Below are 15530 nucleotides of genomic sequence, written 5' to 3' on the forward strand. Positions count from 1 at the left end.
GCAGAACTACAAACCATTGTGGACTTAGCCATTAAACATGAAGAATGCAATCCCATCTCAAATTGAAGCATTAAGGTGCAGGACTGCAAATATGGGTAAATAACCGTTAGTGATTAACTAGATATCCCAAAAGTCGATCACATGGAAACCCAAGTCGTCAAACTGTTTTTTAAGTGATTTTTCTACAATGCAACAAAACCACATGTATGTCTACAAAACATATATTACAATAATGGTATGTGCATTCCAAGTTAGGATTAAGCTTCCTCTATATTCAATGGGATGTGTCTTAAGATATAGAGGGAACTGAAGGCATACTGACTAAATATCGTTATCCAAAGAAAAAAATAAACTAAGGAGCCTATTGTGAAGTCTTCATCTTTGATATCTCCTCTAACAGTAATCTGGATTCAGCTGCATAATCAACTGGAACAACAGCCCTGGCTGTTATCCTCTGCCTTTTCTCGTTCATGTACTCATGTTGTGCAACACTAATCCGGAAAAGATGAGGGACCCAAATAGCTTCCTTCAATTTCTGTTGGAATAGGTTCTCTTCTCCCTCCTGCAGAGAAGATTGGGTTTTTTAAACATCAGATTTTGAATGCCAGAAGTTCATCCTTTTTTTTTTTTCCCATAGAACCCAACTAGGCTACCAAATAAGTAACCAACTACATATGAATTAATGCATCAATGAACAACTCTTTCAAGTTAACTAAGATTTGGACAAACTCATAGATATTTCAATTTTGTCAAGAGTTTACCTGTGATTTCAGCTTATTAAGCTCATCAGCAGAGCACCCAAATATTCTCTCTGCTTGTTCATTGAACAGAGAAAGCCATGCTTCACCACTAGCATCTGAATCTTTCACTACCATTATGTACCTGGAAAACAAAACAGAAAGGAACAAAGAAACATCACTCATACGACTACTTTCATGAATTTCAACTACTATCGCTGGATTCTTATTGATTCAAATTCCATGAATCCCTTACCTTAAACTGCACTCATCATCATTCTTTTGGCATCCTTCACACCAATACCCAGATCCAATAGCATCTGTGACTTTCTTGTTGCATGTCTTACAAGCCCGGTACCACACTGTTTGATCAGGCTTGATGAAGCTTATGTATGCTCTGATGCTAAAAAAGGAAGGCTGTACAAAGACAAGCCCACATTATCAAAACTGAATATGCTTTTAACTCAAAACTTTGGCTAAGACCAGGTTGATCATGTTAGGTTATTTTAATGACAGTAATTATTACCTTGTCTTCACCCAAAGATGGGTTGCTGGTTACATGAGAAAGGGAAACCCTGTTATAGTACATGGACCTCACTCCAGCCTTAGATGAAGGACTGATATCAGACCCAATAGAAGCCATTGAAGCTCCTTTACATTCAGAATCATACCTGTGAACAAGAACATATGGTCAGAAACACTAACTACAAGAACTAACAAGGTAAATAGGTCACTGGATGATTCCTTACCAGGATATCAACTTTTTTTATTTGCGTTTATCTGGATTTACCAGTACAATACTTTCACTCAATGTTGACAGTTATACAACTAAAACAAGATATGAAGAGAACATTACAAAGAGGACTTCTTATCATTCTCATGTTTTTTAGAATTGCCATAATAATACCAAAATTCAAGAAAACAAGGGGAATTACCTTGGAAGTCTCCAACTTTGAGAGATTTAATTGCAACAATTGGAAATTAATCAGCATTATCCAACAATTCCTGCCCTACATTAGTAGCATGATCATTCCACAAAGAGACCACAACAGTTTTCTTCCTACAATTCAAACGTCAATAAGTTCAATATGAAGCAACATTAGACCAAAGTAACCAGTGGACAAAAATAAAATTTTAGTCTTAGCATACAAGGTTGCAATGACTGTTTGCCTTTGAAGTGAGGATGAGACATCAAAACTGAGCCCCCAGTGATGGAATATCAAACAAAACTTCAAAAAGATGTTTCTAAGCATAGCATGTGCAAGTTTCACTAGTTAACCAACTACTACTTCCAGGACTAAAGCAAATCCATTAACATTAGACTTGTATAAGACGATTTTAGAACTTTCAAGAGAAGCATATAATAGGCTCACAGTGGAATGGATTTGGCATAAGATGGACCAGTCTGTAGATGTCTTCAAAGAATCAAAGAGATACTGTCCATTACAAATTCAATATCAGAAGTATGCAGATATTCAATAGGTGTTATTCATGATGATGACACAAAATAGAATTCACCATATCTTACTTAACAATTTCAGCTTCACCTCTCATATAGCAGAATTAGCTTGGCCAAATAGTAGGCAGAATAGAAATCAATTTCTTCAACCTAGCCAATAGTTTCTCATATTTCATGGCTCTCTTAGAACTACGCACCTGCAAAGAGGTCATGGAGTAACCTCTTTAGCTGAACGTAAATTTCATATACCAATGTATTTTTTATAGTCAGTGGTAAATTAATCTAAAAGCACCTAACAGAAAGGGGGTCACAATCCAAACATATCGGAAGTATGCAATGGGTGCCCAAAGTAAAAATGGTAAACCAAAAAATAGCTATATAGTTTTTAGAGGGCTTCAGTCTTGGGCATGCCTACATTTACAAACTAAAATCAAAATAGAAACAGTTATATTATAAAGTCTGAGTCATGATGAGAATGTCTTATGATCACATCCCTTTCTCCAGCAGCCACTATTCCGAATTGTCAATCATATCTCATGTCTTTATGGTTGTCAACCATCTTGTTTTCCAATTGTCGCCTGCAATTAAGAAAAAAAATAATAATAATAACGTAAGTTTTATTTGTATCGTTAAGCACAAGGGCCTGGAGGGACAGAAGAACTTGGAGAATGGTGGAGCTCCCTGGATTCCATACTTCTGTGCCTGTGCCTGTCCATGTATTGAGAAGACTGAGGCACACCTTTCCAGATTCATACAAGTTAGGATTGACACGCAGCCCACCAGAAATGTAGTGTACCAACTGCATAAGATTTTAGGTTCAGAAAAACCGCGCAAGATTTAATCAGATGCAAGATAAACTTGTGCATGGATGTGTGCAAGAGCATCCAGGTACACAAAATAAAAGAGAGCAAATTTTTCAGTAAGGGGAAGACCCCATCTCAAAGAAGGTTGCTGAAAAATTAGAAATACACTCGACTGCATAGAAGAACAAGGATTTTGAAAGGAAAATATTTTCCTGCACTCTCAAAATGGGTTATCCAAATTAGCAACACATCACGTATATACATCTTTCAATACACAAACTGGAGACCCAAATGAAATAACTTACAGGTGGTTCATGAGGATACTCTGGAGGGAGGAAAATATCAAAAAAAGAAAAAGCCCATCATGATATGGAGTTGCAGATGGGCCAACAATGGCTGCCCGCAGGAGATCCATCCTTTCCTCATAGATGCGGACATAGATTGTTTCTGTTAAAATTACAAAAGGTCTAATTAATAACAGCCTGCGAACCAGGGTAGTGAGAATCTTCTTCACATGAATTAACCTTTCTAACTGCTATTAGTTCATACTCTCATTTCAATTTCACATTCAATTGAACATTATAAGGATCTATTGAAAGAAAAATACTTCTCAATTGTATTCTTTATCACTGTCAGCTGTCACACCATTAGTTTTAGGAAAATAAATTGGATCACCTTCTACTATTCCACAAATGATATCACATTAAAAAAATGAGGGCCTTCTACTACAACTCACAACAAAAAATATCACCAAATTTATGAATCTGAGTTCATAAATTTGTTGAACTCTCAAAAACATAACACAATCGACTGTCATGGAATTTTTATAAACAATTGTTCATTTATCCCCAACATTTGTTTCCCTTTGCAATAATGGACTCTACCACCATTTTCCAAACCCAATGATAATAAACTCCATTTATGCTCCGAGAAACCCCTCTTCATTTTTTCTATTTATGTTTAAACTACTCCAATTAACAGGTCCAAGGAACTCAAATTATATCCACATATAAAATGCTTCATAGCATAAATAGCACTAAACCACTAAAGTCAATAGAATAAAGTGCTAACCAGGAAGATTTTTCTCAAGCATGCTCCATTCTTGTGAACCTTCTTCAACCAACCTTTTTTAACCTGAAAAGGGAGATAAAGAATTAACCTCACTATCTGGATGCATCAACTGGTATAACTTTAGAGAGAAATGAGGAGTGTTTCTGACCTGAGTCAATGCCAATCCCTTGCCAGCACTATCAACAAAGTGGTGGTCTGAACAATCACAAACCATATCAAACTGACTAAACTGTTCTGGATTCTTGCTGCCTGATGAAAATGGAAGATCTTTATTTCCACCAATCTCTTTGATTTCCTCCTTTATGCTTGTCTCTCCAGATGCCTGTAAGTCATCTACTACAATATGTTGCTCTCAGTGCAAGGATTGCAAGAGTTTAATACTCCTTTCAGATGAGTCCCAGTGTCATTTTCATCTTCTGAACAGTGGCTGGATGACAATTGGCCTGACAGTAATGTGGAATCAGGTGAACCAAATAGACTTGCTGCAATGCTCAAGAAAAAGCCAATAGCCGCTCGAGGAAGGAGGGAGGAAGTAGACTACCATGGGTACTTTTTGCAATCTTTATCAACAATATTGAGATCTGACACATCCTGGACATCGAAGGATTTCTTCAATATTTACCAAACCAGATGTCAATAATACAAATAATATATCACTCGCTGAATTTCAAAACAAGTTCTGCCTTAAGGAATTTACCCCAGTTCAATAATTGCTCTATGTTCTGTTATATTGGAGAAGATATGAGATATGGAATTTTGGAAATTATCAGCTAGAGTTTGGACTTGCAGTTCTAAAATTTCAATTATTCTTTATTTTCCCTATAATTAATTCATCAGGTATCAAATCAAGCATTTAGGGAAACTGAGGTACACTCTCTCAATAGTGAAGTCCTGACATATACAGAGACTTATGATTAATGGAATGGATAGAAACTTGGATTTACCTTTTCTTTCCCTGGGGAAGATTGATTGTCGTCCTCAATCAACTCATGATTCAATTCCTCAATGTTTTCTTCGGGAGTACCTTCAAATTTATCTATTCGAAAGATTTCATTAGGAGCAACCTGGGGCAAGGTCATTCCAACAATGCATTCAGCAAGATGCCATGATGAACACTCTTCAGTTCTATGTGAAAGCAGAATGTACAATCAATTACAGGATGGCTTCCATAAGTGGCAGAAGTTGGTAGCGTGATATATCAATCTCAACTAGTTTGGAAAGCAGCAGTTATTACCTTTTTTAAAACAGGAATTTGGTGCAGAATGAAAATAAACTTCACACTTTTAACCCACCCTTCCCACATTTTCTTCGCCAAAGTAACAATTTTCACAGAAATATAAAAAGTGAGAACTAAATGGTAGCATAGACCACTAGAATAATGTGGATTACACTTAGCTACTACCAGTTCAAACTCATCCAAAAGCCCCAGTCAACTTATGTAACTAGTGGCACGTAATATTCAAATAGAACAATGAGAGACTAGAGTTCATACCTGGGTTGTAAGACCAGTAGCCCATTTCACCTTGACACCACCATCTTTGAAGCCCACTACATTGCCAATATGGGATGAATAATATTTATCAGAGTACTCGTTCTGATCTTTACTGCAAGTCTCACATTTAAGGGAGTTTCTTTGCCCATACCCATTTCTGCAATTGCATTATTATTGAAATTCTGTCCATCAGCTTGATCAACAAGCTGGTTCCTTCCAACCTAAACACGAAATCACCAAGACAGTACGAGTAATTGGAATCCATAGAGCTCATTCAAGAATAAGCTCATCATTACATCTCCTGAAAAAAACAATAAAAGAAAATAAATAAATAAAATCAATGTCTTGATCTTTTTCACAAATAAAATCAAAGTCTTAATCTTTTTCACAAATGAAATCAAAATCTTAATTTTTTTCACAAAAGAAATTATGACTTAATTCTGTTTCAATTGGCATGTATTTGTTGTATGTCTATTTAAATTCAGAAATGGGGAAGAAAACCAACTGCAGTCAACAAAGCCACTTCCCAACTGGTTGAGTGGGACCTTTTCCACTTGATTTACATGACATGCATCCTATTAACCTAGGTGTCCCTGTTACAGATGAAAAGAAAGATTATGGTCTTGTCTTTGTCTTTATTTTTATTTGTATTATTATTATTATCTTTTTTCAATAGGAGGAAACACTGAATCTTTATTATGATTGGAAAGGTAATTCCCTCAAATATAAATTTTCAAGAGAAACAAACAACAGAGAAAAAAATAGAGGGCGCCACCTTCTGATTATGCACTCCCAGCACCACCAGCCCCACTCTCATGCAAGTACGGTTCCATCATTGACCTTGCCTGTCCAAGGTGGCCTCTATTAATCAAATTCGACACGCCTTCAAGACCTTATCTCTAGCATTATTTGCCGCATTAGTAACCAAAGTAACGACCAGCCTCAGTCGATATAAGTGCATCTTGTCCTGCACAACACACACGAAAATCATATGCTGGTTTGGTAAAAATTCAAATAAACCAATTTCTAAAGTATTGGTTGCACTTACCTCCGCAATTGAATGTGCTAGTGTCGCCCCATTCCAATGTTCCATGTACTTGATTGCGAACATGCCACAATCATATCTACACCACCAATTGCATTACACCAATCATATGCATACATCAAGCATAAAAGACAAATACATCAGTACCGCATATTTAATGATACGTCAAATAATAACGGTTAAAGTAATCTACCCATTTAGTTGTTGCACAATTTGGGGTTGCACATGCTGGAATTTTGAGACCTCCACTCGCCTGAGCATGCCATGAGCATGGAATGCTTGATCAATTGCATCAGACAAGCGTCTCGATACGGCACTTATCACGTTACCCCTTCTTAAAGGCAACGAAGATAAGATTTCAACCCTTGAAGCTGGAATATTGACCACGTGCACGTGCCAATGGTTGTTGTCGCAGACGGGAAAAAATAGCTACACACATATTCATGACATTGCCATTAATAAGTTAGTAGAGCACTATAATATGATAATTAAATGAAACAAGACTTGACCTTGATGCCATTGTACTAGGTTTGACGTACCATATCACAACTAGAGAAATCAGGCCCACAAATTCAGCATGAAGGAACATCCGACACCGCTCTTTGATTTCATGCTTTTTGGCCTTTGGCGTAAGGCTGGCTAGCACCACCTGTCCATTTGTTCTTACAGCTCACCACATAGTCTCCAATTTAAAATAATAGATAAACGCATTAAAGAATTATGATTAAGGCCTCACGGAGAATGATGGATCGAAATAGTGTCCGCCGGTGGTACATCTTGTTCTGCATTCATCATTCGGCAGACCAGTCCGATAACCTGAAAATGTACACATGTAAATGACCATAAAACATAATAATGTGCATCTTATATAACAACCAAGGCATAATAGAATTCTTGAGACATACCGAACTATTTACCCAACGGCCTCCATTGAGCGAAGAAAGCTCATCCCGTGTTATATATGTGCCATGCATATCGCACAAGATCTCGCTGCATTGTCAAAATGTGTTAAGTCAATAGCCATAAACATTAACAATAATGTCAACTTTAACAATAAATGGTGAATTCATGTGAAGTACCTTGGTCACCGTCTTCTGACAACGCATAATCCGCAACCAACCTTTCTTGTTGCTGATTTTAGGAAATAGTTGAACACATTGCGAGACGAAAGGGATTGCAAATGGCGGCTGGCTTAACAAGCCTTTTCGCTGTTGTTTAACTCTCCGCCTAGGGTAGGAGTAGGCTCTTTGCTGCCACAGCCTTCTTGAACTCCAATTTGCACCCCTTTAAGTGATTGCAACTCAGCACTCTTTTGTGAAGTGGAATGGTCGTGGTCAATACATGGGCCATCATCTACTGCTGCATCGGTGACTCTTTGCTGGCCAGAATGAGTGCTTGCGGCACCGGATCCTTTTCTCATCATTTCATCACTACAAGGATGCACACCGGTGCTTCCCTCGTCTTTCTTTCTTTCTACATTCACAGCTTCTTGTGGTGGGTGAGTGCACACCCACTTTGTCCTCCACTGGACCTTGCACGTAGTGTGCAATGTCTTGTGCCACAGATGAAGCAAGGCTCATAAGATGTTCAGAATTCCGACTCAGCGAGCTTCAATGGTCTAGTGTTAGGGAGAAGGAATATCAATTAGTACAATCACTAGAATGAGGATGGTGCTCAAGTTTGTTTGTAAAGTCATAAAGTCTAGTGCCATGGCGTACCTCAGTTGGTTCATCAGAGTGTGAGAACCCGCCTCATATGGAGTCCATCATTTGTGCAGAAGGTTTGCTTTCCTGTATGACCTGCCCATACATCAAACAACATTGATGATACTTTGAAACATAAATTAATGATAACACCAACTACGTTTTGGAGGGCTGAATTTAGCATACCTGGACATGGCCATAATTGCCATAGGTGTGTATTTCGGCAGCCAAGCGCCTCTTGACTTGCTCATCTGTCCATGCAGCCGAAAGTGGACTGCGGACTTCAACTTGGAAAGCCGGCATAGAGAACTTGCTGATATAGAAAAGCTGTGAAGTGGGAACCAAATATAAGTTGGTTAGAGAAGCTATTACAAGATTAACAAAAGAAGAAATTATTTTGGTAGACGCATATGACATTAATGTGAGAGGTGAGAAATGAATACCTGAAGAAACAAGACACAACCTCTAATGTATGTCGGGTGGCTTGTACGATAGTCCCTTATCCCATCCTCGACATATTGGAGAACAAACTTGGCCCAATTTTTGCGCACCCCCACTTCACTATCCCAAACCGTGTCCCACAAGTCATGCATACCTTCTTGTTTGAGTTGGGGGCAAGGATAGTGGCACATGCGAAAATGAGAAGGATTTCATGAATTCTTCGCCAACTGGTAGATCACGCAAATTAGCTTCCAATATTTGATGTCGTATGTGCGGTTGGGTGTGCCACGCCTATTGTAGATGAGAATGTCAACGCCATCGTCCGGGATGCCTAGCACCTCTCTAACATCTTTGGGCGTGACTGGGACAGCAACTCTTGTTTCCATGCATAAGCGTGGTAGCCAATGTCGTAGCTGGCCACTATCCACGTTATTAGCTCATAACGCAATTCTTTACAACCAAGCTGCAGCAAGCCCCCGAATCCCATATCACTGATGGCATTCTTCTTATCCATTGGGAGGGTATCCATGATTGATAGGAATTTCTTTCCCGAGCAGCGGGATTTTGGTAACTTAACCTACAACATGAAAGAAGAAAAATATATTACAAATATGTCACAATTCCAAAGTTAAGCCTCAAGAGTAATAGTTTTAAAAGTAGGTTAAAGGGCTATCAAATATTTTACCGCTTCAAATCTTGGTGGAACATGGCTTCTCCGCTTCCTTTGTCTGCTATCCATGTGCTTAATAAATGAAGTGCTTCTTTTCCTTGAGTATTTTCAGCAACGGTGTAGACTAGTAGTTGGGGAAAATTATGCACCAAGAGATTGTGAATGGAGCATCACCGTGATAATAGCAATATAAGGGGTAGATGCTGCATCTGCACAATGAAATGAGCAGTTTTATATATGTATTCTTCATTAACAGCATAACAATCTTAACTAGTGCTCTAACTTTCCACTTGATCTAATTATAAAGGTTTTGATAATGATAATTATGTTTCCTTACAAGATACTGATACGAAAATTTCTAATTCTTTTGGGGATTATACTGCCTTGAAATTTTTAGTGAAAGGGAAAGAAAAGTAACAAGAAAAATTAACATCTTAACAAAATCATACCAATTCAGCATCTCTCTCACACACAATTTGATTATAGTCTGTGGTGAATGCTTTTGCTTTTTCTTGGTAATGCTTCTCTGACATGAATCAATTTTGACCAATCAAAATGTTTTCCGGGGTCTGGAAATGATTTCTTATTGGTGAAAAATATAGCTTGGTGCTGTCTTATAACACAGCATAGTATGGAAATCAAAATAAAATCTCAATATTCTGTGTTTGGGTGAATGATTAGCTATATATGCAGAGATTGAAATGGTAGGATTTATGTCTGAATAGTTACCCTTATGCACCAACTACATTTAGCATTGTCACAGTATCTTAGAAATGTAATCATGTTTGGCTATTCTTTTTAAACTTGATTTCCATTGTCAATCATATCATTGACACTTCTTGTAAGCATACAGTGACTCACAATGATCAGGGTGTTTGATGAACTTGTTGAGCTCTACTGAATGATGCTTTACTATAGATATAGGGATAATGTTGCTTATGATGTGATTACATACTTTAAATTTGTTCTATCATGCATTGGCTGAAAGAAACTATGGAAAGCTCCAGTACCTTTTGTCAATAATTGTAACAAAACTCTCAAGACATATTAAATTCCAAGTATCTTTTCTCAACTGAAGGAGAAAAAAGGGAGACATGGGGGAGTACTCTATTTATTATAAACATGAAATAGTTTTACTATTATTATGAAGTTGATATGCATGCCATGGGTGGTTGTTATATAATATGCTAAGGCTGATTTCATCAGTTGAGACTTATAATTGTTGAGTATCGTTATTGGACCAATGCATTCACCATTTTGTGGACTTTAAGTTTCAGAAGATAAATAATTGATGTAATGAGCAAGCCGTGGAACTTCTTTTACAGGAAGAATATATATAATAAGAATCATTGTAAACAGAATATATTGTTCCCCTAGCTTCACTGCCCTTGAGCTGTTGAGGCTTTACCCTTTAGATCGAATTTGTATGATCAGAAAATGACTATGTGAATTCACTCAAAACAATAGGCACATCAAAAGAAAAAAAAAACCGAGAATTGTGTATATGAATGAGTTTGAGCAAAATGGGAAATACATAGAGGAAAGGACCTTCTTTTCCACCATTTACAGGAAAGGGAGGAGGAGGAAACATGACAAATACAAAAATTGTGTATCCTAAAAGCGAGAATTGTCAGAGGCTTGGAGATGGTGGTGGTCCTGCCAGAAGATGAATCTGCTTAACAGAGTGCTCCAACTGTATATTTGTTTGGGAAAAAAAAAAGTTCTAAATGCAGTTATACCAACTGGAGGAGCTTGTCTAAGAATTTTTCAAAATTTTATGGATCTCATGGCCCCATTCTGATCCTCAGATAGTTCAGCCCCTGATGTAGCACTGAGCATTTAAATTCTACTTACTCCTGTAAAAGGAATGCCTATATACAAGCTTGGTTTTGGTGTTGTAGATGGACCATATTCTCTGGGTCTTTACCAGTCTTTTGAGATTGAAATGTGTCTATTATTGAAAATGACTATTCTTTTTTAGGGTTTGCTTTTCACATTATTTAGCTTTTTTAATAGCATAGCCTTTTCAGAGATGTAAAAGAGTCGATTGTTCTGCATCTCATTTAGTCTTTGTTCTCTCTCTTTCTCTCTCTCTTTTTTTTTTTTTTCTTTTGATCTTGGGTGAAAAACAATGATGTAATGTTCTATCCTTTACCTTAAATTGTATAAAATCAAAATAATAGCCTCTTGTTTCTGATAAAATATTGATTTTGGTTACTGCACTGGGCTGTTGAGTACAATCACTTCAAAAATAGCAAGTTTGAGATTTATCTCACCTTAATTGCTTATGTCATTTCCTTTTGTATATTCTTCCTTATTCATTCACAAAGAGAAAAGGAAGGACAGAGATAATAAGAGGATACAGAAAGTTAGGCAACAACTAGGGCTTCTTGTTTGCAATGTTGGCTTGTTAGTAAGATGTAATGCTGCCTTCCAAAACAGCAGCTATGGAGATCAAATCTTACCAGAATCAGGCTGGAGCTCTTCTTAAGGAATATGTGCTAGCAGATTATTTTATACCCTATGCTTCGATTATCGGTGGTCTTGTTGCTTGCAAGATGGTATGTTCTCATCATTCCTTTTAATGGTTCCAGTATAATAGGTGCACATAAATTAGTCCAATTAGAGCTATTATTTACATTTTGCTGCATATAAAATCAAATCTTAGTTCTTTAGGTTTTCCTCCTATTATTTTTTTTCTTTTCTTTTTAAAACAAGTTTTGAGGCTCTTTTTACATTTTATTTTTATATTTTTATTCCTTTGTTTCCTCTTAGAATTCTCTCTTTTCCAGGTCTATGATCTTACTCAGTTGATCAGTGCAGTTCATTTTAAGAGCTTTTCCAGCCTTTCAAAAGTCCAACGTAATGAGTGGAATAACCGGTGTGTAAATATTTCCACTTAGTTCAAATTTATTTATCTTACATTATTCTATAATTTTTATATCTGTCTTTACTGTTGTTGCAGGTCTATATCTACTTTCCATGCCATTTTTATTACAGTTATGTCATTATACTTCGTGTTCTGGTCTGATCTTTATTCTGATGAACTACTTGCGGGCTTTGTTACATTTCGGAGCTCATCACTATCTACATTTTCTTTGGGGGTATGATTATTTCTTTTTTCCCCTAACCTCTTTGGGTTCTTTTTCTTTACTTGAACCTTTTAAGATGGTCTTAGGTCCTAATTTCTGTTTTATTTAGATTTGGGATATCTTTCATGCTTGGCTTTGTATAATGTACCTTTGGGAGGGCAAAAGGACTGTTTTAGTCAGAACAAGAGCAACAAAATAAGCAGCATTCTTCTACTGTATTTGTTATCGACAAGAAACAGAATAGTTTCCTTTAGCGCTATCTCTTCCAGGTGAAAAGAAAAGAGACCTCAATTGATGTCAATTTTGTGGAAAGATTGAGCTATTTGTCTCTCATTGTATTAGATATTGTTTATATAGTGGTTTTTGTTGGCTATTGAATTCATTCACTGAGTTTTTGCCATTGAAAGCCTACATATTTGGTATTAAGGCACTTCAAAACATGTTTTGGTAAGGTTATTTCAGGCGAAAATGTATACAAATTCAGGCCTTAAACAATGTAAATTAGGGCAATTCTATAGCCAATCAGATATCCACCTTGCATAAGATTGTATCCTTTTCAGCCGAAATTATGTTGCTTGGTAAAATGTGAAAAATATGTGGCAGCAAGATCAAGTGGAAGGCTAGAGCACTAGTTAATACTTACAGTATCTAGAAGACTACCTTTACCAGTTGAAGATTTTTCTTAAAGAATTGGATTTGTATAAACTGCATTTGTATCAGTTGATCAGAATTAATCTCAAATAGAATAAAAATGAGTTTAGAGGTCAAAGAGAATTCATAAAGTTTACATAAAACAGTTGTCCCTATGTTTGTGAATGATGGATTTTGATTTACAACCTATATAAGCTTGTTTAGTACACCAATAACATTTGTTCAAGTATTGTACAACACAATTCTTAATAAATGGGAGCTTGATATTTACAATATACCTTAAATTGGATTAAAAAAGTACACCACTATATGGTTTTCAACAAGATTAGCCTACTAAGAAATGAAGCAAAAGGAATTATGATAAAATTCTTGATGTAATATTACCCATTACAACACACCAATGATCAGTGTTACATATGTGTTATCGGTTGGTAACAACCTTTAGAAGAGTGTTCAAAACATGTAATGGATAAACAAAAAACACATAGTTTCAGTCATGGAAGAATGTGACAGCATTGCACTTAAGACAAAGGGTTGTTGCACGTTTTCCTATTGTGCCCGGAAGTATGACATCTTGAGCAAGAGACAGTCCGTTTATCTTGAAATTGGGACTCAATGCGCTTCTTTCTTGGTCTGCCGGGAGGCCGCTTGGTATGGGGTGGGTTAAGAGAGAGGAAAACTTCACCGGTGATAGATCGAACCAAACCATCATTACCGACCATTGGCATGTCATGGGTCTCTATACCGGAGAAGGAGCCCGAGTAAATCAGCTCTTGCATTGGGAATTTGTACCAATCTTGAACAAAATCAACAACATTCTGACCAATGGAAAGAATAACGGCTGCCGCATGTTCACAAGGATGCCCAACATTTCCCAACCCCTACATGTGCAAGTACGCTTTATAATGTCCACATTCAAGAAGGTGGTTCCAATAGAAACCCCAAATATTCCGTTCATGAAAGGAGTGACCGGATACACCTCACCCTTGGCAATTTTCTGCTGAACTTTTTCTTCAATTTTGGCCCTATGCATCCCTTCCAATTGTTTGATTCCTCTTTATGTTTGAAAAGCATAGAACCTAACTTAGCCATATGCTCCATTAGAAATGTACAAATGGAGTGATGTCTTTCATTCCTTAGCCAAGCATTAAACGACTCGGCAAGGTTTGTGGTCATTTTATCCCATCTTTGTTTTGGGAATTTGGACATAGCCCAATGTTCGGGTTCATTTTCTTCAACCCATTTGGCCAAAGCGTCATTGTATTTCCGTAGTTCAATCATGGAAACATTGTAATCGTGCTCTAACCTTGCATAGGCAATACTATCAAGGAATTGGAGTGCATTTTCTTTACCTTTGTTCCCTCTTGTGTTATGTTTGCTCAAGAAAGAGCTGAAATTTTCCTTCAAGTGACGGTAACAGTAGGCATGATTTTCAAGCCCAAACACTTCAGGAACACTACGAAGGAGAGCGGGATGTCTATCCGAGATAATAACGACTTCCTTATCTCCAACAAGCTTCTTCAAATTTTGCAAAAACCAAGACCAATCATCATAATTTTCTGAGCTCATCACGCCAAAGGCTAAGGGGAACATGGCATCATTAGCATCGTATGTGGTCGCCGAAAATAATGCACCCCTATATGGCCCACTCATATGGGCGGAGTCAATAGCTATGATTGGCCGACACCCCATTGCAAACCCTTGGATAGATACCGAATGAGCAACAAAGAGTTGCTCAAAATGTCCATCACTTGAATGCCCCAACTCAATAATGCTTCCCGGATTTGTTGCAACCATTTTCTCACACATCCAAGGCAACAATTTGTAATAATATTTGGGTTCTCCATAAATGCGCTCATTTGCCTTCTCCTTGATATTCCATGCTTGAAGATACGTCAATTGCATCCCATGTTGCCTTTGAAAGTCCTTACAAATTTGGCGGGGTTGGTAATTGGGAGTGGACCGGATGACATCATCAATAAGCAATGAAGCCCGATTAGATCTCACTAAAGGTTGGCATGCAGCAACATCTTCCAAACTATGATTATGATGGTTATGAAAAGTGTGAACCTGGACAATGTTTGAATCCCCAATTGCACGAGCTGTGACTTTCCAAGGACATTGAGCAACTGTGCAAACAACTGTCATGTGTTTCGTACTATTCCTCTTGAAGCGATAACGGAATCTATTAGCAATTGACATCAAATAAACGGCATCACGGAACTCGGCAGCATTGGGGAAGGTATGTCCACTACCCATAATGGAATTTTCAAACCGCCTTGAGTCACGTTCGAGTATATTTGCTTCCGCACATCTATGGGAAAACCCATATGACTCAATTGTAAGAGAGTCATTACAGATATTAA

At 37.3% G+C, this 15530-nt stretch overlaps 3 protein-coding genes and 1 long non-coding RNA gene across 4 annotated transcripts; 1 reads left to right on the plus strand and 3 right to left on the minus strand.

Annotated features, from left to right (window-relative positions):
* Positions 1-222: 222 nt before the first annotated feature.
* Positions 223-1782, minus strand: LOC117907634. The gene is made up of 5 exons (XR_004650026.1): positions 1673-1782; positions 1264-1408; positions 994-1140; positions 762-882; positions 223-562 (listed from the first exon to the last, which is right to left on the minus strand). It is a non-coding gene; the product is annotated as an uncharacterized LOC117907634 (long non-coding RNA).
* Positions 1783-8358: 6576 nt separating this feature from the next.
* Positions 8359-8905, minus strand: LOC117905410. Its single transcript, XM_034818336.1, has 3 exons — positions 8754-8905; positions 8497-8637; positions 8359-8406 (listed from the first exon to the last, which is right to left on the minus strand). Exons 1-3 carry the CDS (start codon positions 8901-8903, stop codon positions 8359-8361), a joined length of 339 nt encoding a protein of 112 aa, XP_034674227.1. The 5' UTR covers positions 8904-8905.
* Positions 8906-11844: 2939 nt separating this feature from the next.
* On the plus strand, positions 11845-12531 carry LOC117907477. Its single transcript, XM_034821026.1, has 3 exons — positions 11845-11982; positions 12214-12302; positions 12387-12531. The coding sequence occupies exons 1-3, from the start codon at positions 11845-11847 to the stop codon at positions 12529-12531; spliced, it is 372 nt and encodes a 123-aa protein (XP_034676917.1).
* A 1154-nt stretch (positions 12532-13685) lies between these two features.
* Positions 13686-15423, minus strand: LOC117905411. The gene is made up of 2 exons (XM_034818337.1): positions 14404-15423; positions 13686-14045 (listed from the first exon to the last, which is right to left on the minus strand). The coding sequence occupies exons 1-2, from the start codon at positions 15421-15423 to the stop codon at positions 13686-13688; spliced, it is 1380 nt and encodes a 459-aa protein (XP_034674228.1).
* Positions 15424-15530: the final 107 nt, after the last annotated feature.

The sequence above is a fragment of the Vitis riparia genome, chromosome 18, assembly GCF_004353265.1.
Source record: "Vitis riparia cultivar Riparia Gloire de Montpellier isolate 1030 chromosome 18, EGFV_Vit.rip_1.0, whole genome shotgun sequence".
Taxonomy (NCBI): Eukaryota; Viridiplantae; Streptophyta; class Magnoliopsida; order Vitales; family Vitaceae; genus Vitis; species Vitis riparia.